Source organism: Momordica charantia (assembly GCF_013281855.1).
Source record: "Momordica charantia cultivar OHB3-1 chromosome 5 unlocalized genomic scaffold, Mcharantia_2.0 BLBB01000005.1, whole genome shotgun sequence".
NCBI lineage: Eukaryota > Viridiplantae > Streptophyta > Magnoliopsida > Cucurbitales > Cucurbitaceae > Momordica > Momordica charantia.
The window spans coordinates 23,061,353-23,085,205 of record NW_028275163.1 but is presented as its reverse complement, the minus strand read 5'-3'; the positions used below and the strand labels follow the sequence as shown (position 1 = coordinate 23,085,205).

The 23,853-nt window shown below is 33.9% G+C and overlaps 4 protein-coding genes across 5 annotated transcripts; 1 reads left to right on the top strand and 3 right to left on the bottom strand.

Moving 5' to 3' along the window:
- The first annotated feature begins 3,084 nt into the window (after positions 1–3,084).
- On the top strand, positions 3,085–8,052 carry VPS37-1 (Modifier of rudimentary (Mod(r)) protein). The gene is made up of 7 exons (XM_022289057.2): positions 3,085–3,368; positions 4,383–4,604; positions 5,583–5,670; positions 6,968–7,007; positions 7,101–7,147; positions 7,246–7,366; positions 7,628–8,052. Exons 1-7 carry the CDS (start codon positions 3,355–3,357, stop codon positions 7,780–7,782), a joined length of 687 nt encoding a protein of 228 aa, XP_022144749.1. The 5' UTR covers positions 3,085–3,354; the 3' UTR covers positions 7,783–8,052.
- Positions 8,053–9,179: 1,127 nt separating this feature from the next.
- LOC111014234 (Tetratricopeptide repeat (TPR)-like superfamily protein) lies at positions 9,180–12,393 on the bottom strand. Of its 2 annotated transcripts, none has more exons than XM_022288893.2 (4): positions 12,047–12,393; positions 10,773–11,203; positions 9,867–10,197; positions 9,180–9,594 (listed from the first exon to the last, which is right to left on the bottom strand). In XM_022288893.2, exons 1-4 carry the CDS (start codon positions 12,197–12,199, stop codon positions 9,508–9,510), a joined length of 1,002 nt encoding a protein of 333 aa, XP_022144585.2. In that variant the 5' UTR covers positions 12,200–12,393; the 3' UTR covers positions 9,180–9,507. The 2 variants fall into 2 exon arrangements, with proteins under 2 accessions (XP_022144585.2, XP_087979856.1); XM_088123730.1 differs by having other exon boundaries at positions 10,773–11,245; positions 12,047–12,187.
- A 471-nt stretch (positions 12,394–12,864) lies between these two features.
- LOC111014344 (Pollen Ole e 1 allergen and extensin family protein) lies at positions 12,865–13,981 on the bottom strand. The gene is made up of 2 exons (XM_022289033.2): positions 13,558–13,981; positions 12,865–13,461 (listed from the first exon to the last, which is right to left on the bottom strand). Exons 1-2 carry the CDS (start codon positions 13,721–13,723, stop codon positions 13,115–13,117), a joined length of 513 nt encoding a protein of 170 aa, XP_022144725.1. The 5' UTR covers positions 13,724–13,981; the 3' UTR covers positions 12,865–13,114.
- A 747-nt stretch (positions 13,982–14,728) lies between these two features.
- On the bottom strand, positions 14,729–20,751 carry LOS4 (P-loop containing nucleoside triphosphate hydrolases superfamily protein). The gene is made up of 8 exons (XM_022289022.2): positions 20,445–20,751; positions 19,753–20,046; positions 18,644–18,871; positions 17,676–17,741; positions 16,847–17,248; positions 16,601–16,742; positions 15,362–15,447; positions 14,729–15,176 (listed from the first exon to the last, which is right to left on the bottom strand). The coding sequence occupies exons 1-8, from the start codon at positions 20,715–20,717 to the stop codon at positions 15,120–15,122; spliced, it is 1,548 nt and encodes a 515-aa protein (XP_022144714.1). The 5' UTR covers positions 20,718–20,751; the 3' UTR covers positions 14,729–15,119.
- Positions 20,752–23,853: the final 3,102 nt, after the last annotated feature.

Here is a 23,853-nt window from a genome sequence, read left to right as displayed (position 1 = left end):
GAATAAAGTTGACAGAGAAAAAAGTAAAAAAAAAGCCAAAAAGAAAAAAATTGAAAAAAGAAAAGAGAAAAAGAGGGATGCAATTTTATAACATGCACAATCAATGTGAAAGGACTTGAGTTAATTCATTGTTCTTTTTCTTTATGAACCCCACTTTTCAAAAACATTGGATTTTGATATGTCTCTTCATAATGGAATGTAGACCAATTTTAGGTCAAATGTTACATTCCTCTTCTTTTTGCACCAATTAGATGGAATTTTATTTTAAAATGTATAATAGATATAATTATTATTCATGATTATATTTTGAAACTTTTTTTTTTTTTTTTGGTAATAGAGACTTACAACCATAAAAACCGGATAAAAAAATTCACACGTGTCAGCCATTTGGGAACAATAATGAAAAATGTCCTCCATCTGCCATGGTTTTTCACTTTTTAAATTATATCAACATTAACTTCTTAAAAAAACGTGCGTAGAATTAACCTATTTCATCCAGGTCAAAATGAAAAAAAATATATATTTGTCATCTTCTCATCCCTACTTTAAAATGGGGAGTTTCTTCATTCTTGTGAAGAATTCTGACACTTCTATCGGATCATAGATCGATCATGGAAGTTAATACATGAAAAAGTTACAAAATTTAAATGACCGGGAGAGAGGGTATGACAATAACAGTTAACTAGTGGGATGATGATGAAAGAAGACTATATTTTTTATGGGTAATTAATTAGAAATGTTAAACCACCAACATGATTAGCTAGCCTGCTTTGCCATGTCTTCAATCAATCATTTAATATTTGCAACTTTATGATTCAATCACATTTATCAAATCTCCATAAGATCTTTCAAAGAGATCTCTCCCAAGTCTCAACTCAAAAGGCATCTTATTCTTAATCTTATCATATGGTACCTGATTTTTAATGCCCTCTAACTGTTTGTCAAAATGCCCAGCCCAATTTGGCCGCCGCCCCATACGCCCCACGGCGCTGCCCTTTGCCATTGGGCATGTTTGGTTATTTCTTGGCAATGCGAAGTTGGAAAGCCTATTTGTCTTCTTTTGTCTTTATTGCTATGATGCAACATAATGGGATGATGTTAGAGTTGGAGCTATTCAGCTTATGATTTTGAAAATTTTGAATCTGGGTGATTTGGATTTGATTTGAGTTTTAATATAAGTTTGTATAGCTGGTATGACTAATAAATTCGTGGGTAAACTTCTTCGACTTGGATAAACCACTAAGTCGAATACTCCGACAAGTAGCTTGTTCTCAAAAGTAATTTTTTGTTTACATTTTTAAAGACATTCTTTTTTTTTTATGACCATTTGTAAAGATTGTTGTGTGTTTATAATCTCTATTTATAATTTCATGATAATGAAAGAAGAACTAAATAATATGTCATCCGGGATATGAGAGAAGAAAAAAGATATCCTAATAATTTTAACTAATTTTATAGTTATTTTTAAACCACTTATTCATGAGTTTGTGATTTTTTCTATGAAGAATATCTTGGATTGTTTTTTAGAAAAACAAGTAACTAATCCAACGAATTAAAGGAAAAATAACAACTTTTATATGATTAAGAAACATTTTTTCACTAAATTTCGGTCACGTTCATCTTGAAGTCATTTATATTTTGAGAATATTACATTACAATATATAGGACGAGAATTTGAACTTAGGACAGAAAAATAAAAATATTCATATTTTGGCGAGACCATTCATATTTAGAAAAAAAAAATGGCATATTCTAATTTATCATACAAGACAATGAAATTTTGAAATAATGCAACCGCATATTTTATTTATTAACGTATACACGTTATCGAAAAAAAAAAGTTGGGTGTTATGTTACACACAAGTTTAACAAAATTGGATGCTTTTATTTTCCTTCTACTTCTGACCTTCCAAATTAAGAAAAAAAGAGAGAAGATAAAATTTTATTCTCTCTCGTTTCTTCTTCATTTTCTACCTTTTCCAATCAGAAAAGTAAAGTATTTTTCTTTTTTCCTTCTGTTCATTCTCTTCCCTTTTTGTATTTTCTATCCCAACACAGAATATTAAGAAAATCATGAATAAATCTATTACTTTTGTTTTCTCGAAACCCAAACCAAATCGTTTACCACTTCGACATAAATAAATAAAGCAGCCATTTTTGTATTTCAAAGTTAAAATGGCTACTTTTGAATTATTGGTCAGGCCATTATTTGTGGTCGAACTGGATTGGGCCATAAACTATAACAATACCGGCCCAATTAGTATTCTAAAGCCCACTCTTCGAGGACTGGGCCATTGGCGATGGTCCTTCTATTATTATTTTTTTCTTTTAATACATGATATAAATCCATAAGTTTCAATTTACCAAATTATAGCAAAATTTGACCACCATGCTCCTAATCCATAAGGTATGATTTGACCAAAATAATTGAAATTTTACGTGATAATTATATAGTTTTTTAGTTCAACAATATATATGATTGAGGATTCTATATTTTGACATTTTAGTTAAGGTTATAATATTTTAACCACTATGCTCCAAGTCGACTATATGATATTAGATTATTGTTGTACTTGTAGTTTTCGAGTAATAGTAGTTGGGTTGAATAAGAGTTTCTTGGTTAAAAATTACTTTTGGTCTTTGAACATTTATTGAAAGTAACGATTTAATCATTGTACTTCTAAATTAGTTTAATTTTAGCTTTTGAACTTCAGTATATAACAATTAAATCTACGGAGTTTAAAGTTTGTAATGATTTTAGTTTTACTGTAAAAAAAAATTGTTAAGATTTAATAAAATTTATTATAAATCGATAAAGTGACGAGAGACCAAATGTATTTTTAAATTATAAAGATTGAATCGTTAAATAATAAAAACCGGCGCTTGATTTCCATTGACGGTAGAAACAAAGCTGTTACAAAAGTAGAAACTAAATCGTTAATAACTTTGATGAACATTACCGATTCAAAAGTATATAAATTATAAATTAAAATTTTTTAACCCATTTGGAGAGGAAATTCCACGAAATTTACTCAATATACTATTTTAATTAAAAAAAATAAAACTATTCAAATTAACAGCACCGAAGGAAGATTGAGAAATCGACTTCACCGGTATAGAAATAGAAGCCGGAACAATTATCAAACTCAACCAGTTACAATCTGAGTTTGATTCCTGGCTAAGGAAGCGAATTCGCGCACGGCGGCGGAGTTGACGTCTGATTGTCCGCCGGATCCTTGCTTTCTCCGGTCGGAGGATTCATATCCTAGGGTTTTACTTCTCATCTTGTTGTTTTCTATCATTTTTGTTTCCTACTCCCGTCCGATTACCCGAGGATCAATTATCCCTCCGACCATGTTCAAATTTTGGTATGATCTCTTTCTCTTCTTAGTGGTTAATCTTGATTCTGCATGTTAATATTGTGATTTTCTTGTGTAATTCTTTGCAACTCTGGTTCTTCGATTTTTGAGCGTTATGGTTAATAAAGCTGCCTTTTCGACTTCGTATACCACTTGATTTTGGATTGAACCTGATTGATAATTGGTTTCCGATTGATTGATTAATTAGGAGATAGTTTTAGTTTTTTGTGGCTGGTAATTGAGGGGTTTAGTAGCTTATAGGCTTATCATTTCCAGCTGTTTGGAACTTCCTTTGTTTAAGCATCTGCTATCATGCTCTGTTTTGTCAAATTTCTTGCTACAAAGGCAAGAGGGGGGTGTTTTATATCATTGAGAATGTTGGTTCGTCCCGTTTGGGGGTTCCTTAGGGGCGGATTTACTCTGCATAGACCTGGTCAAACCGCATTCAAGCATTTTCGGTCCGACACATTTCTCCCCACTGCTGTGTTTGCACTTGGCAAAGCCAATTTCTTGGGTCCCGAAGAGGTCATAGACTCGCCCTTCGAGTTTATTTCAAAAGACGTCTTAATAGAATACATTGGAGAAGTAAGGACTAAATGCAAGCAAAAGAGAGATCCATCTGGAAGTGCTTCGTTTCCCATGTCATTCTTTTAAAGCCACAATTGGGAAGTTTGTACTTGCAGAAAGCAACCGTTATAACTTGCGGGAGAGTATTTGTTATTTCATGTTGTGGATAATTTGTTCATCGAGAACAAGGTTTTTGATTAGGGGGAAAATGACTAGCTAATGCCTTCATCTGGATTTGGCATCACTTCTTTTTATTGAATAGCGAGCATTCTATTCCACCTCATTTAGCTCTGGATTTTTCTTACTTCCCTGTTGTTCAGTTAGAAGGAAATGTATTATTCTTAGTTGCAACAGTTGTTGAATGGTGATATGATCTGATTCCATTTCAGCCTTTTTCTTTCTAATATGATCAGAATAGTCATTGACGCACTCGAGTGTTTTTATGTATACTTTCAGGGGATCCCAGGAGGAACAGGTACGTCCTCCACAAGAGGTTACCACACAATCATGGTATCCAGCATCTGTTGTTGGTACCCCCAGCTCCTCTCGCCCTGGAACACCAGGTAGCACCTCCTCCAGCCATTCCAGTTCACAGAGGCTTTCTGATAGGCCACAATCTCCGTCACATGTTTCACCTGCTGAAGCTGCCGGAATTATTTCTGCTTTGAAGGACAAAAGGTAAAGTTTAAGGTCCTTGATTATCACAAATTATGTCTGTGCCCATTGCTTTCTTTTGTTCTCAGTAACTATATTCATAATAGCCAAGGGGTATCAAAAAATTCCCCCAATCAGCATTAATAAAAAAGAATTGCTGTTACAAAAAAAGAAAAAAAAAGGAAAAAAGAGAAAAAGAAGAGATATAGCTCTGTAGAGAAACATTAAAATGGATGGTACTGCAAACTCTCTTTCTTTAGAAATAGCTTTAAAAGTTCTAAAGTTTCTGTAGTCATGGCTCCTTAGCAATTTTTTTGTTAACGCCCTCTCATAGAACTCGCCCTTTTGTTTTCTTGGTATGAACTTTTTACTCCTTTCAACAACGATTATAGTCTATCACCTTTTTATTTAAAAAAAAAAATATATATATATATATATATATATATTTGGAAGAGCTTTTTGTAAGCTCCATTGGCAAGAGGCAATTTTATACCATCCACGAAATTTTCTTATTAAGGGAAAAAAAGAGTTAAAGTCAACACCTTAAATGTTGGAAATTCTCACTAGTATGGAAGATAATTAAAATATTGTAGTTCATGAACTCTTTTTACAGTAAAGTATCATGAAGAGACTAATAACAAAGTAGCAAAATTTTCATTTCCAAAAAAACAAAAGGTGTAGCAAAATTTAGTTGGTTCAATATTTTTTTCTTACTTCCTTTCCAATGAAACCCCAAACTGCAACCTTCTGTATCTTCTACTTTTCATTTCTCAACAAGGTCACTCTTTTAGTGTTAATTCTTGTGAGGAAACCTATGAAGTTGCATGCAGCATGTTTATGGGTACTTGTAGTACAATTTTTATTTAATATTGATTTAGTGGTTCCTGATTGCAAATGCACGTTATGAATTAATTAACCAAACCAGATTGCAACCTTCCTGGTTTCATCATTGAGGATATTGACCATTCTCTGTTTTATTTATCCCCTTTTTAATCTGGTCAGTGTTGATGAGTTACGAAAGCTTTTGTCTGACAAGGATGCATATAATCAGTTCCTCCTTTCACTTGACCAGGTCAAAATTCAGAACAATGTAAGTTATATTTCCTCCCTTAGTTCTTAAATGCCTCAATTTGAAGTGTAAATGTAAGGAATTTAAGTACAAATGTTAATTTGGTTGTTTCAGATAGAGGAGAACTGATTTGCTTTCTGATGGTTCTCTAATATCTTGAGCATACTTTATTTTCTTTTATTCATGCAGTTTAGCCTTTTCTGATTCCATACAAGCAAAATGAAGGGCACTTTCTCAATATTTTTTTAGTATAATACCTTCAAGGATAGAATATTCGTCTTAATGAAATTTCAGTTAAGAAAGTAGTGGTATCTTGATCACCATAGTCTATTACCCTTAGGTTTGTGGCAATGGGGAGTGAGTTGTAATTGTCATAGACTAGGTCTGTTCCGTTCTGTAACCTGCTTCCATTTAGTTCCAAGGTCTGATTGGAGATCCTTATTGGCTTTGTAAAGTGAGCCAATCAAATCTGAACGTAGGGTCCATAGTGAACTGCTCCTCGAAATGATCAGCAAATTCTGACACAATCCGTTCCCAATGGATAATAAGACTGACAGGATTTTCCTTCCTAATACATCTGTTACTATATTATATCTCTCCTGGTTTAGAATAAGCTTGGACATTTTTTCAAGGAACAGTGGGAACTAGTAACTTCTCAACAGATTGCATCGTGCGGCTAGAGCAAGCTTTGCGCTTTGATTTCTTTGTTGGAATATTTTGGCCTGGATCAATTCTCCAAGAACCCCCCTGTTGAGCCTCTACCATTGCCCTAATGCCGGCTGTATCCCTTTTCCCATACACATCCATATCAGCTTTGGAAGCCTCAACAAGAGGGTTTGAACGTGGTGTGCTTGAACTGCAGTGCCATCTTTACCTTGGCCAAGTTTGGGAAGCTGCTTATCTTCCATCCACTCATCCCAAGAATAAAAATCAATCCTTTGTACACATGCTTACTTACACGCGCATCTAATATTTTTATACATTGAAAATATTATGGTGACTACTTTAAGTATATGAAATACAGCTTGAGTTACTAATAACTGCAATGTCTTAAGGTCGTAACTGTACCAGTTGGGTCTACACGTCAAAATCAATCCTTTTAATGACTGTTTTCGTCATGATTTCTTTTGTTTATCATGTGGTTTTTATAGTTGGTCAATATTATTTCTCTCTTATATAATTGTCTCTGTAACTCCTACCCTGAATTATAATATCAAGTTTTTTTATAATGTTTGTCTTTTTCCCTTTTTAAATTTAAGCTGATCCTGATTAGCTTTGCCATTTTCTTATCAATTCTTTTTTTAATACTTGTCACCAGCTAAGAGATGAGCTGCGTAATGAAACTCTTCAGCTTGCTAGTAAGTAATATATATTTTTCTTTTAAGGCTTATATGTTTGTCTTTTCTTCTTAGAACTTCTTTATGAGACAATTGTGATTTTAACTTGAAAAGGGGAGAACTTGGAAAAGGAACCACGCATCATGGAACTCAGAAACCAGGTATGGGTTTATGAGTAAATGGTTAATTCTCTTGCTTGTTGAACATCACTTGCGCTTCTTCATGTTGAGCTCCTACCTTCTGTTCAATTATCTTGCAGTGCAGAATAATCCGCACCACAGAACTGGCTGCTGCTGAGGAGAAGCTAAATGAGCTTGACCGACAGAAAGAGGAGATTTTGAAGCTCTGTTCTCCTGCTTCGCTTCTCCAAAGGCTTCGAGGTATAATGTAATAGTAGTTTATTGGATGTTGTTATCATTGATGATTACGGTAAGGCTTCGACACTTCTATTATGAGATCCAAACCACTCCATCCAAAAGACCATACAAAACTAAAGACAATGGAGATAGGGCCTTGAATTAAACATCAAACTTGTGTTGCGACATTTTATTCCTCGAATTGTCCATTTTCACACGTCACAGTTTTATCCATTATATAAATCTGGCTTTGAATTGAACATCAAACTTGCTTTGTGTTTTCAGAGAGAATGAAGAACACAGAAGAGGAGTCAGAGAATCTGCACAGGCAGCTCCTTGACAGAGACATAGATTTGAGTTCTTTTACTCACAAATACAAGAAGCTGCGTATGGATTACCACCGGCGTGCTCTCATCCAACTTTCTGCCAGAACCACCTGAACCGAATCGAATCGAATAATACTGATAGTGGCAAATCATGTAAATTCTTACCGACAAACTTTACTCTACTGCGTATGCTGCAACTGCTACAAACTTTGTTTCAGGAGTAGAGGTTTAAATCATTTGAATCCCAGATGGGTTCTCTACCAGTTGTGTCATTAGTGAACATCTGTTCGTTTTATTGATGATAATAAGTTGATTCTTTTCATTTTGATGATCTTTTTTTCTTTGTAATCGCTGTGAAAATGATATATTTCCTCTTTTTCTTCACATCATTCTTGTACTCGTACTCTTTTCTCTCTTTTTTTCTAGTTAAGAGTTCTTTTTTCTTTTCCACTTTTTTTCCTCCCTCTTATTCTGTAGTCTTGCGTAGTTATATTTATATCTAAAGGGTTATTGGGCAAAATGACCTTATAAAAAAAGAGTATTTGATTAAAAGCCCGAAAATAAATTACAAGATGATAAGGAAAAATTTATTTTTCATTAAAATTATTTTATGATTTCAGGAGGAATTACAATACTACCAAACAAAAACTATATATACTTCATCGTCATTTCCATCCCAGTCCTGAAAATAATTTAACCATCCTTCCCTTGTCCAAAAAATTATTTACCGATCAAAAGTGAGGATAACTCAACACATATACCTCCAACCATAAGGTTGCGAGTTCGAATCCCCTCCCCAAGTATTCAAAAAAAAAAAAAATCCTTCCCTTGTTCAAAAAATTATTTACCGGCCAAAGCGAGCATAACTCAAACGGTAATTGACATATACTTTCAACCACAAGGTTGCGACTTCGAATCCCCTCTCCAAAGTGTTCAAAAAAAGAAGAAGAAGAAATTATTTACTGTAAAACCCTTCTCAATTCGATAAATTATTTTTACATCTTCGATTTTCACTTCTACCAACTTTTAAAAACTATTTTTTTACAATCCTCCCTGATCCAGATTTTTTTTTGGAAAACCAATTTTTTATCATCTTGAACCATGTTTTTTTTCTTTAGCTCAAAAGGTTAATGAAACGTTCCATTTTTTAAATTAATCTTTCAAACCTTGAAAAATGGTTCAGGACAATCCAAAACATTTTTTATTTGAGCAGAGAATCCAAACAATTTTTTTTTTTTAAGTTAACATTTTCTCAAGGTTTTAAAACTTTTTCAAATGCAGTTACAATGATAAATATGAAGTTTTTAAAGAAAAACTAGAAATTTTAAAAAGCAACAAAAAAATATTTTTATTTTTTCAGAAAAAACCGATAATACACCATTTTTCCTCAAAAAAGAACGTTTTAATGATAAATAATTTTTTTTAAAATTTAAAAAGAAGAAGAACAAGAAGAAGAAAACTGGAGGAGAGGGAAGAGAGAGGGAGGGGTATGATTGTCAACTTTGGGTATGTTGACAAATATGAAATATCATAAGGGCATTTAGCCAAATTACCCATATCTCAAAACACTTCCTTTCCAAGTACATGCTCTACTATATATTTGATAAGCACTGCAGCAGATGTATGGATTTCATACAGAAACTGAAACAATTTTCTGCCCAATGATTTCAAATAACAAGGAAAAAAAAGGCTGCAAGATGAAAGAACATTCATCTTTTTTTCTTTTCTATGCTATTCCAAGAACAATTCTTCTATATATAGGATAGATATGATTATGAATGCCGCTTACATGGCTTTGCTTTGACCTGTTAAGCAGTGGGAAGAGGAGAAACAGTTTCATCATTCTACAAGACGATCCAGCTCTTTCTCCCATTTCAATCCAAACATTTGGCGGCCGAATGGAACTATCAAGTTATAACGAAAAACCTGCAATAAAAACATCAGCCTATTGAAAAACACCAGTAGAAATATCAGGTAGAGCATAGTGAACTCATCACGATTATGGTATATTTAATCTTTTATACACACTCTCCCAAAACCGCCACTTAAATCCCAGCAAGCAACCCAATTGGGAGGTTTTTAAGGAATGGTTCAACTGATCTACTTAAAACTAAAGGGAGTTGGAGCTGAAATTTGAATTAGAACCCAATTTGAACTTGCCAATGCCATTATCAAGTACCAGGAAACCAATAACTCACCTTGTCATTGATGTGTTGCAACTGCACCTTCAAAGCCTCTGTACTCTCGGACCATTTTGAATGATCTCCATTGCGTTTACTTTCAAATGCTCTATTCAACGACGATCGCCACACCGATATATTACTCCTGATCTCCTTGTTGAGCTCAACCCATTCTGGTGCACATCCATTTTTCGACAAAATGCGGTATAATGTGTCTTCTGCTGGATCAGCATGAGGATTAGTAGAGAGGTTAAGAGGTTTCCCTTTTCCTGGTAAGTTCTCAAATTGCCCTTCTTCCATGGAATTCCAAATCCGCCGTTCAACAACATTTATCAGATCAGTTTCAGACCTATCCAAATTATTTCAGTTAGCCTTAGACAACAGTAGGTTAAAAGCAGAGCACTTCAATGGAGTGTAAAATAAAAAAAAATCTATCAGAGTGAAGACGAACTCTGAAGTTACATAGAAATAATAGCATAAGGCACAAGCATAACATGATGAATTTTGTTAATCATGGATATACTACTCGCAGAGGAATCAACATTTATAAACACAAGAATTTCCAATTAATTCTGCATATTCGGAAGATAGTTTACTGTCTCTAAATTTCAAGCATTTTCCAAGTGACTGACAACAAAATCACATGAAAGGAGGAAAATATCTCCAGAAATGAGCAATTCCGTGGAGGCAGATGATGAGGAAGCGTTTAATTTTATTGAACAACACTCGGATCAATAAATCATATTCGCACAAAACAAGAAATGCTGGATTAATAAAATATGAGCAATCGTTTAATACAATACAGACTCCAAATCAGAAATTAGCAAATTCTCAACAAAAAGTAAGCATTAGGATGAATCTCTCCGAAAGCGCAAATCAAATCAGGTAATGTAGGTATATAAAATGGAGCAGACGGAGGAGGACCTGACGGCGTTACGCTGGCCTCGAAGCTCCGGAGGAAGTTTACGGTCATTGACGGAGTCTATCACCGATGAAAGACGGTCCACTAACTTCTTCTCCGTCTTCTGTGATTTATTCGGCGAAGAAGACGAAGACGAAGACGACGATGAAGATGAAGATGAGAACCGTCGCCTGAATCCGGTAGGAACAAAAACCAGAGAGCCATCATCGGCCGGTGATCGCGGAATTAGGTACCAGAATGGCTTCGTCCTCGGAAGGCGGGCCGCCATGGCGGAGATTCGAGTTCGGGCTCGGCGGAGAATTTTTCCCGATTGGAGTTCTGGAGAAAAAGGGCCAGCTCCGCGGCCCGCAATGGCGGTTGGGGATTTTACACGTTGCTTCTTCCCATCCTGCCACGTGTGCTCAAAGGAAGCATGTCCACAACTGTTTTTGCTCTTTTTTACCAACAAAAGAAAAATAGTAGCCGTAAATTACGGCTGAGTTAAGTACATGTTAGTCATGTTTGGAAAATATATAATACGACCCTATCTCGTTAAATATGGATTTGAGAATCTTCATATCTCTCCATAAATATTAGATATAAATTCATGCTTATGCTTTTTTATACATATATTTTTATTTTGTGTTTTTCGTTCATAAATTTAACATGTGTAACATTGCTAGCTATTATGACAAATTCCACCAATCATATCAAGAAATGATTAGCGAATATAATATATGACGTTGGTAATTAATAATTATAAATTCAATTGTTATGGTTTGAACTTGTTTTAATTTGATTACTATGATTTTAAAAGTTCGGAGTGAGTCGATAGACTTTGGATCTAGTTGTTTTTTTTTCTCGTTCCGAAAGTTTTAATGTAATAGTTGTTAAAACTCTACCAATTGTCCTTAAATAATTTCTTAATTATCTAAAAGCAAACTAATTTCTCTCTATTTTTTACTCATATCTAAACTCTAATATAAGTAGCTAGCAAAATTAATCAATTTATGCAAAAAAAGACTTATTGTTATATAGGGAGAAAACATGTAAAATATTCATTATCCGTAGGTAGGGATGACTTGTGAGGTTTAACTAAAATACTCTGAAAAAAGACATTCAAAGAAAATTTAAAATCATAAGAATAAATCAAACACAAACTACAACAACTAAATTGAAATTTTAACCATAAAATTGAAATCAATCTACATGAGGACTAAATTTATAATTTAACCAAATATTTTGTCCTGCCCTTACTGCTTGTCTACTCTACCGAGGAAAGGGTTAGAAGTATCACCTTACTGCTTGTCCTGCCCTTCGAAGATGTAGACGGCCTCTCATGCTCTCTTCTTTTGCAAGCGGCAAGATCAATTTGGAGGAGCTTATTCCCTTTGATGATTTTTGCCTCATACCCAAACCTGCATTTCAGATAAATCTGGGCAGATACCATTGATAATCTTGATTCAGATCAGCTTTCCCCAATTGAGACCAAATGTGCATGGATCTTAGATTATGCTTCCTCGTACATCTTGGCATAGGACTCAAATCGACGCTCTATTAATTGTGGCGCGCTCTCAGTCGCTCCGTTGGAACCCACCCCCCTCCGGATCTGGTCTCGCTTTGCTGCTATTTCTTTCCATCATCTGCCTCTTGAGTACAACAAGCCAGCTCACTCTTTGGCCAAATTTTGCTTTACCATTTCGTCCTCATCCATTTGGTTCTCTAATTTTCCATCTTGGCTTAATTGTTGCCCACGTGGCAAGTTAATTTCTTAATAATATTCCTTTTCAAACAAAAACAAAAAAACAACCAAAGTTTGGGACAATTATTTATACCAATTTTTTAAAAAGGTTAAATCTCTAGTATTAGTAATATCTTTTTCGTTTTTGCAAAAGTATTAGTAATTATATCTATATCGGTAATATTGTTGTTAATATATATATACACTTCATTTATATTATAAATTTATTGACTGGTTCTAATATTAATACTAAATCTTTTAATTATGTCAGTCCAATAATAATATGTTGAGCCATTAATAATCTCAATTCGAATCTTCAACCCATATTTATAATGTTATATTCTAAAAAGAATCTTCAAGATAAAAATAACAAGGAGATCAAAATATTACATCTTCATTCGAGAAAAGAAAAAACCCCCCAAAACCAACAGCAGTAATTCAAACAAATTTATAACTCACAAAAAAATAGCAGTAATTGAAACAAATTTTGTGGAGATATTGATTGACGATTGACCATCGTTTTGTTTTCAATTATAACTATATTTTTTCATCGATTCACAAGATCAGTAAGAAGTTCGAACTGAAAATTTTCTTTCACTTCCGTCGTGAAGAAAGAGAAGAGTTTCAGTAATTTTTGCCGTTGTTGTCATCGGAATCATCTGTATTAGGTTCTTCGCACATCGGCGAGGTGAAGTAAAATGGACCGAGAACGTACTTGACGAAATCGCGATACGTCAAGCTCGGTCCTCGGAGTTGAACGCCGGACCGGCCGCCGGCGAAATCGGTCATAATGTTGCACGTCGGATCTGGAGAAGAAACGAGCCGCACTGAGCATTTCTTCGGATTCAATTTCTTGCCGTGTACCAACTTGTCGATTGTGATATCAAATTGCCCTAATTCGTCCGTCAGATCGCTAGCGTAGTGCATCACTCTGCTTCTCTCGTCCAAGCACGTTACAGAGACCTTACAATCTGAAATCGAGATCGTCGATTAACATCAATTGCAATCAACAGTTCGCAAAATCGAAAGTCATTCCGATTGAAATCGAAGATTAGATTCAGGATTACCTTTGAGCGGTTTGCCATTGATCCACTCGTTCCAGCCCTGGGTGCAGTCCTGGCAGAGCACTTTGCCGCCGATATGAATGACGCCGGCGTCATCCGCGGCCGCTACGATATTGGTGCAGGCGATTAGAACCGAAGCCGCCATTATCAGCCGCAGGAGAGGTGCCATCTTTGTGTCTGTGTGAAAGCCAGTGTGTGGATCGGGGAGGGTTACGGAGGATCATATAGGGAGCGGGATAGTGCGTTTCCTGCACAAGTAGAGGCGTGGATTGGCACTACTTTCGACGTGCGATCCACCATTGGAGAGTCAAAACAAAGCTCCAGCCAAATTTATATGGATGGAATGGATGGGTTATTATCTGGAAACAAGTCAAAACGAAGGTTGCCGGCGCTTTCCACTGCCTCCATTAATTCAAGAAAAGAAAAGAAAGGGGAAAAAAAGGTAAGACACAAGGTTTAACTTATATATATATATATATCATTAAAAATCTTTAAATTAATCAAATAAGTATTTTATTTAATTTTTTTTTAAAAAAATCATGTCCTCGTTAATGATAATTTTTCTTTATTTTTTTTAGTATAAAATACTAGTAGAGATTCGAACTTACTTTTTTGGTCGGAAACAGATGTCTTAACCATGAAAAATTTCTATTTCTTGATCTCTCAGTTCATCATATCGTGAGTTTAACTTTATAAATAACTTTTAATTTTATGAAATGCTTGAACTTTAAGGAAAGAAAATAACATTTTACTCTATTTCTCTCTGCATTTCTTTCTCTCTTTTTTTTTAATTTATAATTTCTAAAGCTTTCAAGAGTCTAAACTTTAGGGTTCGATTTTTATTAAAGTTTATATACATCTATTTATTTTATTTGCCCCATTACAAAGAGAAGAATCTCAAAGTTGTGTTGTTTGTGACGCAAATAATTTGAAATTATTCAACCATAAATAACATCAACTACCTTACTACCTTTCCTTGAGGCTCAAACTCTTGACATTTCTGGATTTCGTTTCCTATTAGAAGAATGATTTCTGAAGAATTCAAGACTCAAGTCTGAATACTGGATGGATTAATTTTTTACTAATAGTATCAATGGGAGGCAAGGCTGTTTAATTAATAGATAAGACATTTTCTTATAATGGCTTTTTTTTCTCTTTTTTGAGGGACTTATAATGGTAATTGAATTTCCACCAACCAAACGACTTCAATAAAATACAAACATAACTTGACAACTTCTCCCAAAAAAAAAAAAAAAAAAAACACTTAACAAGTTGGTAGTATACAACATTCTAACCATATGCCGAAAATGGACAACTCAAACACACTGTATAGATCTCTTCACCAAATTCAATTTCTTGTAAAGCAAAAAGAAACCATGAAGCAACCCTCTGGTCCACTTTCCTGCATTCAACTGTTCCGAGTTTGAACACGAAGTCTAAAATCTAAGCCACTGTGGAAGAACAGATGAACTAAATCACGCCGTGGGGCAGGGCCCCCTAATTTGTCGCCTCGGTGCATGTTCTTCTTCAATGATGATCAACCATGGCAAAGTTGCTTCTACTCATCAAAGCAAACCAGCAGATTTTAGGGCTGCTTGGAAGTCTTCAACTGTGTCTCGAACCTGAAATAAAATTTCCGAAGGTACTGAGATAGGAATTCGATATCCATATAGATCACGAAAGCAACAGGGAATTCGAATGTTTCGACACCATGGAATGGCCAACATTGATTTTAAAAGCGACAAGAAAAAATAAGCAAAGCACATGGAGTAGATCTCGAGCTCTTTTTTAGCTAGAGGAATCTTACCTCTGTTACTTGAGAGCCAAAATGGATCTGAATTTTGCCCATAAGCATAATTTCCTTGTCGCCACAGAGCAAGTTAAACACAGCTCCTGTAGGAATATCACACAACAGCCATGGATTTTAAGTTAACAAAATACCAAGAAAATGTCTAGTTTGAGTTCAATAAACTAATACTGCAAAAGTTTGAACATATCAATAAAAAAGCAACCACTTGGTTCGCAGTCACAATCGTACCCCTATTTAGAAGTTGTTAAGATATAAAGGTTCAAATATGGATGCTTTTTTTAAATCACTGGGTTATTTCAAGGGTTGATATTAGCCACTACAGAGTTGATTTTAATCTGCAGGTTTGCTTTTTAAACAAATATTTTTTCTCAAAACACATACACAAGTGTTTGGTTATATTTTGTTAAAATTTAGTTTAATCACTAGTTTGTTTGATTGCAATATATATATAAAATTGATTCTATACATATTAAATTACTATAAAGTGATTCTAAAATGATTTCCAATCAATCACTTTAGAATTGAAATAATCAAATTGATTTATAATCATTTGGGTTGATCATCCAAAAAGTAATTCTAAAATGATTTTCAATCCATCACTCCAAAATCACTTTTTTGGATAATTAACTTTAGAGTGATTATTCAAAAGATGACTATAAACCAATTTTATTATTTCAAAAGTGATTTTTATCTTGTTACCAAACACACCATATTAAAAAAAAAATTATATATATATATTGGAAAAAAAAATTTTGCCCTCTAACATGACTTGGGAAGTTCATCCAAATAAGAAAAACAGGGACAATCAGAGTAAGAAAGCCAGCCTACAGCCAAAAAACAAAGTCTTAACAGCAATTAATGGCCACAGCATGACATCGTGCCTACATGAATTGTTCCTAGATCGCATGATTAAGGGTGTGTTTGAAAGTGATCGTAGGATGAGTGATTTTGAAAAAAAATAAATTTAAGTATAATTGATTTTTCAAAATCACCAAATGATACTTTAAAAATCAATTTAAAATTATTTTAAACTTTCCTAAAATCAATTTTTTAATTTGTCAAATATCATCGGAAAAGGAAAAGGAAGTGATTTTGACAATGGCAAAGTGATTTTGACATGGCCAAAATCACTCCCAAACACACCCTAAGATTTAGGGCAAATAATTCTCCTCAACCAAAAAGTGGAGAGTTGAGGAATGAGAAAGAGAAGAAAGCATTTTAAAAATGCAAGCTTACCCTTGCGCCCAAAACGCCCTGCCCTGCCAATTCTATGAAGGTACACCTCATTGTCAGGCTCAGGCTGTGAAGATCTGTATTTCATCGATTCTGAAGGAGTTTCATACTTCAGAGGAAGATCATAATTGATAACCAGATTAACCTAGTAAAAAGGAGGATATTTTAGGAGTGGGATATCAGAACCTGCACTGGCAGATACTATTAACAAAGAACAGGATGGGTTGGGAATAGAATTGATCTCAGTACCTGCTGCTGGTCAAAGCCCCGAGCAAGAAGGTCAGTTGAAATAAGCACTTTGGTCAAACCATCTCTGAACTCTTTTACTATTTTGTCTCTATCTTCATGTCTCAGCGCCCCTTGAATAGTAGTCACATCATACCCATAGTCAACTAGTGCCTTATGTAACATGCCAGCACTGTTTCTTGTGCGCACAAATATGATCGTCTGACCCATATTCTCTCCCAGTTCAAAAATTTTGTCTTTGATGACCCGAATTTTGGCAAGTTCATCAGGACATATCACCTTGAACTGCTTTACACCCTCCAAAGATAATTCTTCTTTCTTAACAAAAAGTTGATTGTAGTCTTTAACAACCCTAGAGACAAAGTATTTAACAGTCTCATTGAATGTAGCTGAGAACAGTAGCACCTGAAACATCAAAAAAATGAGATTAATATGGTTAGATGAATCCCTAGGATGTCCTTCATATATGTGTTGGAATTGGCGTTTACAACAGAGTAACTGGAAAGAGTCCCGTGGATGTGGGTAGAAATGGGCATGACATTGATCTTTTGCAGCTCACTATTTTATCTTGCATGCAAAAACTATAGGTGCCCACTACAGAGTTCTAAAAGATATCTCATCAACCAATCACTCGTGTTACATAGATAGTCCAACAATACTAGACGATTTAATATCCTTAGGACATTCTTTTCAAATGAAATTGAAAAAAGAAAAGGCACATAAAGCACACGTAAAATCGTCATGAGGACATATGACACATACATACAGTTATTTAATAACAAAGTAATATCTTCATCTAAATCACTTCGATAATGTACCCAGTTTGACAGACCTGGCAATGAGTACTACTTTTCTCAATATCCTTCATTATCCTCAATGAATCGTCCTTAAAGCCATCCTGTAGAAAATAAGATAAAATAATCTTAAGAAACTCTTTACAGAATCTAGAAATGACAACTTAATCAAAATCACTTTAATTAGTAACAAATAATGGATAGAAAGAAGCTTCTCTTGTAGTATTAAACAACTAATAAAGCAAAGCTATTTGCCATTGTTTGAAAGGTTAGTTCACAAACACAAAAGGACACATTTAACAAAAATACATCAAAGGCGTTGGAGTAAGATCTGGGATATTGTGGTCTTCGTGTTTCATCTTGGGCCTCTCTTTCAAGCTTCTTTGGTAACTATGATTTGGAGTACTATGGTCTTTGAACAGAGACCATGTTCTCAAGCCAACGTAATGAAACTCTAGAGTCAAATACCAATACATAAAATGTGAAAAAAAGATAATAAGCCACGGCAATACATCATGTGTAATCACTGCTCGCATATCCAACTCTACTGCACAGTGTTCTGAGGTATTGGTAGTGTCCCTTCTTAGAAAGCACTATCTACCTGGTAATCATTGTTGATCTACATCCAACGACACCATTTGTTGGAAGTCACCCAGAGGCAGAGACCACTTTCTCAGACAAAAATAAATAAACTATTACGGTTAAAGACAAACAGCCCACAGAATATATATCATGTATTTTTAACATTTCTATGACTTGCTCCAATGTTGTCTACAAAAATATCTCAACATGCAAAGTGCACGTTCCTTCATAACAAAGTCCCATCTCACCGGTGGTCCCTTTGAACCATCATTAATGATAAAAGAATATAACACATCCTACATTATGAAGAAACAGTGTTTCTGAATAACAAATGAAGAAGAGATCCGTACTTCAGAGTCATGGTGCTACAACAAGTGAAATTTATACATGATAATTTTGCAAGTAATAAGTGATATGTGCTTACCTCAGCAAGCATATGATCAGCCTCATCAAAAACAAGAATCTTCACACAACTTCCTCCAAGCTTCCGAGTTGACATCAGTCTCTTTATTGTGCCAGGAGTTCCAATGACAACTTGTGCAGTTACTGGTGCTCGCTTTGATGCAGATACATAGTTAGCACTATCCACTGGAACTGCACACTCTGACGTTATCCCTGTGTATTTCCCCATTTTCTTAAGAACCTCTATATTCTGCAAATGGAGATTTACCATAATCAGATGCAAGTTGAACAATACTAAATTCACTGACGCACCGAAGAACAATTATATGATTTCAAGATCTCTATGGCCATATAATGGGCTTCTTTTTAACAATCCCTAAGGCTTTTCCTAAAAACCAACAGACTAACATTGTCAAATTTTTGTTCATGAAATTTGACTCTACAAGTTATGTGTGGTTTAGGTTCCAAAAAAAAAATTTAGACAATTTTTCAAAAGTTCAAAAATTATATTATCAAGACTAATGTGAAAGAATTGTAACTTTCATCACCAAAACTCATACTGTAGAAACATCTATCTGATATTTCAAGCTCCTTATAAAGAAACGTTTTGAGCAGAGATTTTTTTTTTGAAGAAACGAGATATATTAAAACCAGACCCAAAAGGGAAAAGACAGCCCTCGAGAAGACACTCCCCTAGAGAACTACCACATTACAGCTTGCCAATTGTGAGAAAGTAAAACTAGACCGTAACTACAAAAGAATCTCCTATGAGTAAGACACCAAGAGGCCATAGTAAACAGTACATTTTCACAAAAAATATAAAAAATAGTAGACAGTTGAAAGTTTGTCGATTTCTTTCCTTCCAAATACTCCATAGGCAAGCTCTACTAGCACAGCTCCATAGAATTTTGGCTATGTTATTCCAAATACTCCATAGTGGAGATATTATGAGTTTATGTCACGTTTAAGGTTATGTTATTCTTTCTAATAGAAGAAAAATAAACGAATGAAAGTATCACGACCTAACATGAATAAGAGACAGAAACTCGTGGATATCAAAAGAAACAATAATAACAACATAAATAAGTGCTAAAGTCATGCTGTTAAACAAAATAGAAGGAGAGCTTTTACCTGTATGGCTAACTCCCTCGTAGGACAGATGCAAAGTGCCTGAGGAACCTTCAAGTTTGGATCAACACGACTCAACATCCCAAGTACAAAACAAGTAGTCTTGCCAGAACCATTGTGTGCTTGAGCAATTAAATCTTTGTAAGGAGGAGTCAAGATCATAGGCAAACTTATAGCTTGAATTTTACTTGGCTTTTGGAATTTCATCTCAACATATAAACCCTTCAATAACTCCGGAGACAGATTCAGATCTTCAAAAGTACTAGCTGATGAATACGGAGTATCACCGGTTGTCACCTACATCAAATAAAAATTTAATTAACCGAACAGCATGACAAGAAAGCCCACATTGCACAATTATCTAGCAAACAGACTACGACTTCTAAACAACTGCATAATTTTTACGAATCAACGATCTCAAAAAAGTTCTTATCTCTGTAGATCGGGAACTTAAATTCTGTTATTCCGATGCACGAAGAACCAAATCCCAGCCCGTTGTATGCAGCCAGCTTACAGTAAAGCTAAACCTCTTTGATCCTCACCAAAACCCTAAATGTTTCCTCAACTAAAATGGGAAACAGTATTCCGCACCAAATTCATCTCTATCGTTCACATCCCATTTCCTTCGCTTCATAGAAGCCCTCTCAACTTATTAGACTAGCACGCGCACTCGATAGAGAGAGGGAGAGACTTACCGCCGTGATGTTGGAGTCTTCGGGCTCCTCAAGAGTCTTTTCCTCTCGGATTTTAAGGGATTCCATGTAATCGGAAGGCGCAGAGGATGAATCTCCAGCATCAACCACGTCATCGTCTTCTTCATCACCCCAAGCACGTTTGGGCACTGGTGTAACTACGGTTGGGGCAGAACTGGAGCCGGCGGTGGCGGCGGCGGCGGCGGCCGGCGAGGCGGTGTCGGCGGGCGGCGAGATGGTGGCGGTGCCAGAGTCTGGAGCTGCGGAATCTGCCATCGATGATTCGCGCTTAAACAGAAAAACAAGCTCCTTTCAGCTGCCGCTATCTGCGTTTAAATAGTGCACCCCTGTGAGTAAAATCGGTCAATGGTCGTCAGATCCGGCCCAACTGTTTGAAAGCCCAGCCCATAAATTATTAACTTATTGGACAAGAAAACAAATATTTACATAGCAAAATATTCACAGAAATGTCCCTTAAATTAAATAGAATCAACTATTTACCATTATATATTCTCAATCTATATATATTATACACCATTACGTACTGTTAGATTATTTTGTTCATTTTTATCATAGTTTTTCCTTCATTGTACATAAATTTTATTTGCAATATTTGATTTTAAATTTTAAATCAAATCAATTTTCAAGGTGAACTTGGTATAATATAAAATATGTCAATTTTTTACCTAACAAAATTTTCCATTTGTATTTTAGTTTTAGATAAGTGTTGCAATATTTTCCTTAAACTTGACAAAATTTTGCAATTTTTTGATTTTCAATAAGTATGATAATTCCTATGAAATAATTATAAAACATATTTCACACAAAATTATATGATTTCAAATAAAAATTATTTTTTTCTTTTGAAACTCGTGTGTCCGGATCAGCTTGCACGCACATTGACTAATCACAAATCAACCGTCTGACCCTACTATATTTGGTTGACAAGGTAACTTGTAGGACATTAAATCTTAAGGTCATTCCCTCTAAGTCATTTACTATTTACATTAATCCTCATTAACCACTTGAATATCTCATTATGGTTAAAGAAAAATGACATTATAGTTGAATTTTATGTTGAAAGTTGTGAGTTTTGACAAAATTGCTTCAGCTTCGATTTTGTGCATTAATAAAATTTAATTTTGCACCAACCCTTAATTTAATAAAATTGATGAATTCTTTTCGATTTTTACATTTACTTTTATTTAAATATTTGTGGGTGAATTAGTAGCGTCCAAATGGATGAAATTGGGAATTACGATGAAATATTATACAACTTGTCAAATTTAGAGTTGAAAATTACTTTTTTTTTTCCCTGGATTTTTTAATTTCGATTTAGTTTTTTTTTTTCATATTTTGATTCAGTTTTGATTTATTTTTTTTTCCATATCTATTTTGTTATTTGGATTGTACGAATAATTACAAATCAATTATCCCTCAAAAAATATCACAAAGACACTATTTGAAGCAAGCATTTCATAAAGTAGACATAATGTTATATTTTCCTTCCATATCCGTACGTCTATTTATTTTTAAAATAAAGAAACGTGACATTAAATAGAGATAATACCTCTAAGAGTTATGTAAGAAGTGTAGTGACCACACATCACCATCATAATCCACGAAAGAAAATAATTGTTCCAAATGACATAAAAACGATCACAAATGACACACTTATCTAATAAAACAGCCTGCCAATTTAAAAAACTGGGAATATGAATAAATTTTAGTCAACGAACCCATTCTCAAAAGTCATCGGAAAAGAATCATCAATTGAGATATCTCGGTCAATTATGACACTCCACCATGACATATAAGAAATCTCTAATTCATTATTTATGATCTAATATTATTTATATTAAAAGAAAAATAGATACAATATTTAATTTAAGAATTTATTAATATTTAAATGGGGAGTTTGGAGAGATATTTGTTCCCCACCAGGGACGCATATGGATGTGTACCTTTTTTTTTTTCTTTTTTTTTGTAAAGGTACTCATTTATTTATTTATGTCAATATGGAGCCATTTGGGTTTAAATTTTAAAACTCCTTTATCAAAAGCAATTAAATCCAATTTAAATTCCATCAAAATACACTCCTATCTATCTAACTAAACATTTACCCATTTCCAATGCATTCACCAAATAATGAGAAAAAAACATTTATTTATTGTTTTTCCTGTTTCTCAAATTTCTTACTTTAACTATTTTTTTCCCTTATGTTTAGATTATTCAGAAATTATTCGTATTAAATTTTGACTATCGTCTCAAAAAACACAATCTATTATATTATACAACTCTTTAAAATATAGATGGATAGATAGAAAAATATTTTTAAAATTTACAAAAATACTTGTAGAAAAAGCATTATGTTTTTAGTTTTTAGCTCTCCTATTCTTCAGTTTTATGTTTTATGTTTTCTATCGTTAAAAAACAAACTACATTTTGTAGTTATTCATTTAAAAATACTATAATACAAAAATTGTATCCAACGCAGTTTTTACACATAGTAAAAATATTATCTTAAATAAGTACGTTAAAAAATCTTAATAATTATTGAATATTGACGGATCTATCTTGATCGCAGGGAGATAGAAGACTAGATAAATAAGAAATAATCATAAAATAACTAATAAATCAATATGATTATGGTAATATATGTAGACATATTTGACATTGTAAAGATACAAGAGAAAGCAAAGTTTGGATATTTTCACAAGTTACGATAAAATAATTAAATAATTTAATTGGTACTAAACAACAAGTAAAAGAGACATCCCCAATAATTGAACACTAGAACATAGAGGGGAGGCAGAGATTTTATTTTCCCTTGCATTGTGGATTGGCTGGCCATTCAAACTAAAATAGTTTTATTTACATCACATTGAAAAAGCCTTTCAAATTTAAATGAACTCGAAGAAATTACAGATAAAAATCATTTAATCGAATTAGAACAATCAAATTAGTATAATCCGAAAAAAATGATTAGATAATATATTACATTGTCATCAAATACCAGGAAGTAAGAAGAATTAGTTTCCTATGCAAAATTGAACACCCTATGAAAAGGTCGATCAAACTTAATTTGAATGTTATTGGCTTGCAATCTAGATCAATAATTACAAAGGCAGCAAAATTCATTATTCCAATAATCGTTTATTCACGTCATTAAAACACTAATCTCAAAAGAGATAAAGTTAAAATACTATACTACCCCTACTAGCCGTAGTGATTTAAAAGAAATATATAAAAACAATAACTTTTAAGAACACCACATCAGTAGCCAAAACAAGTACTAAATTACCCTAATTTAATCATATTAAAAAATGGGAAGTTATAAAATAATTCTTAAATAATTTGTAGCTCATAATTTAAAGTCTGTCGGTATCAAATTGTATTCAAATATTCTGTT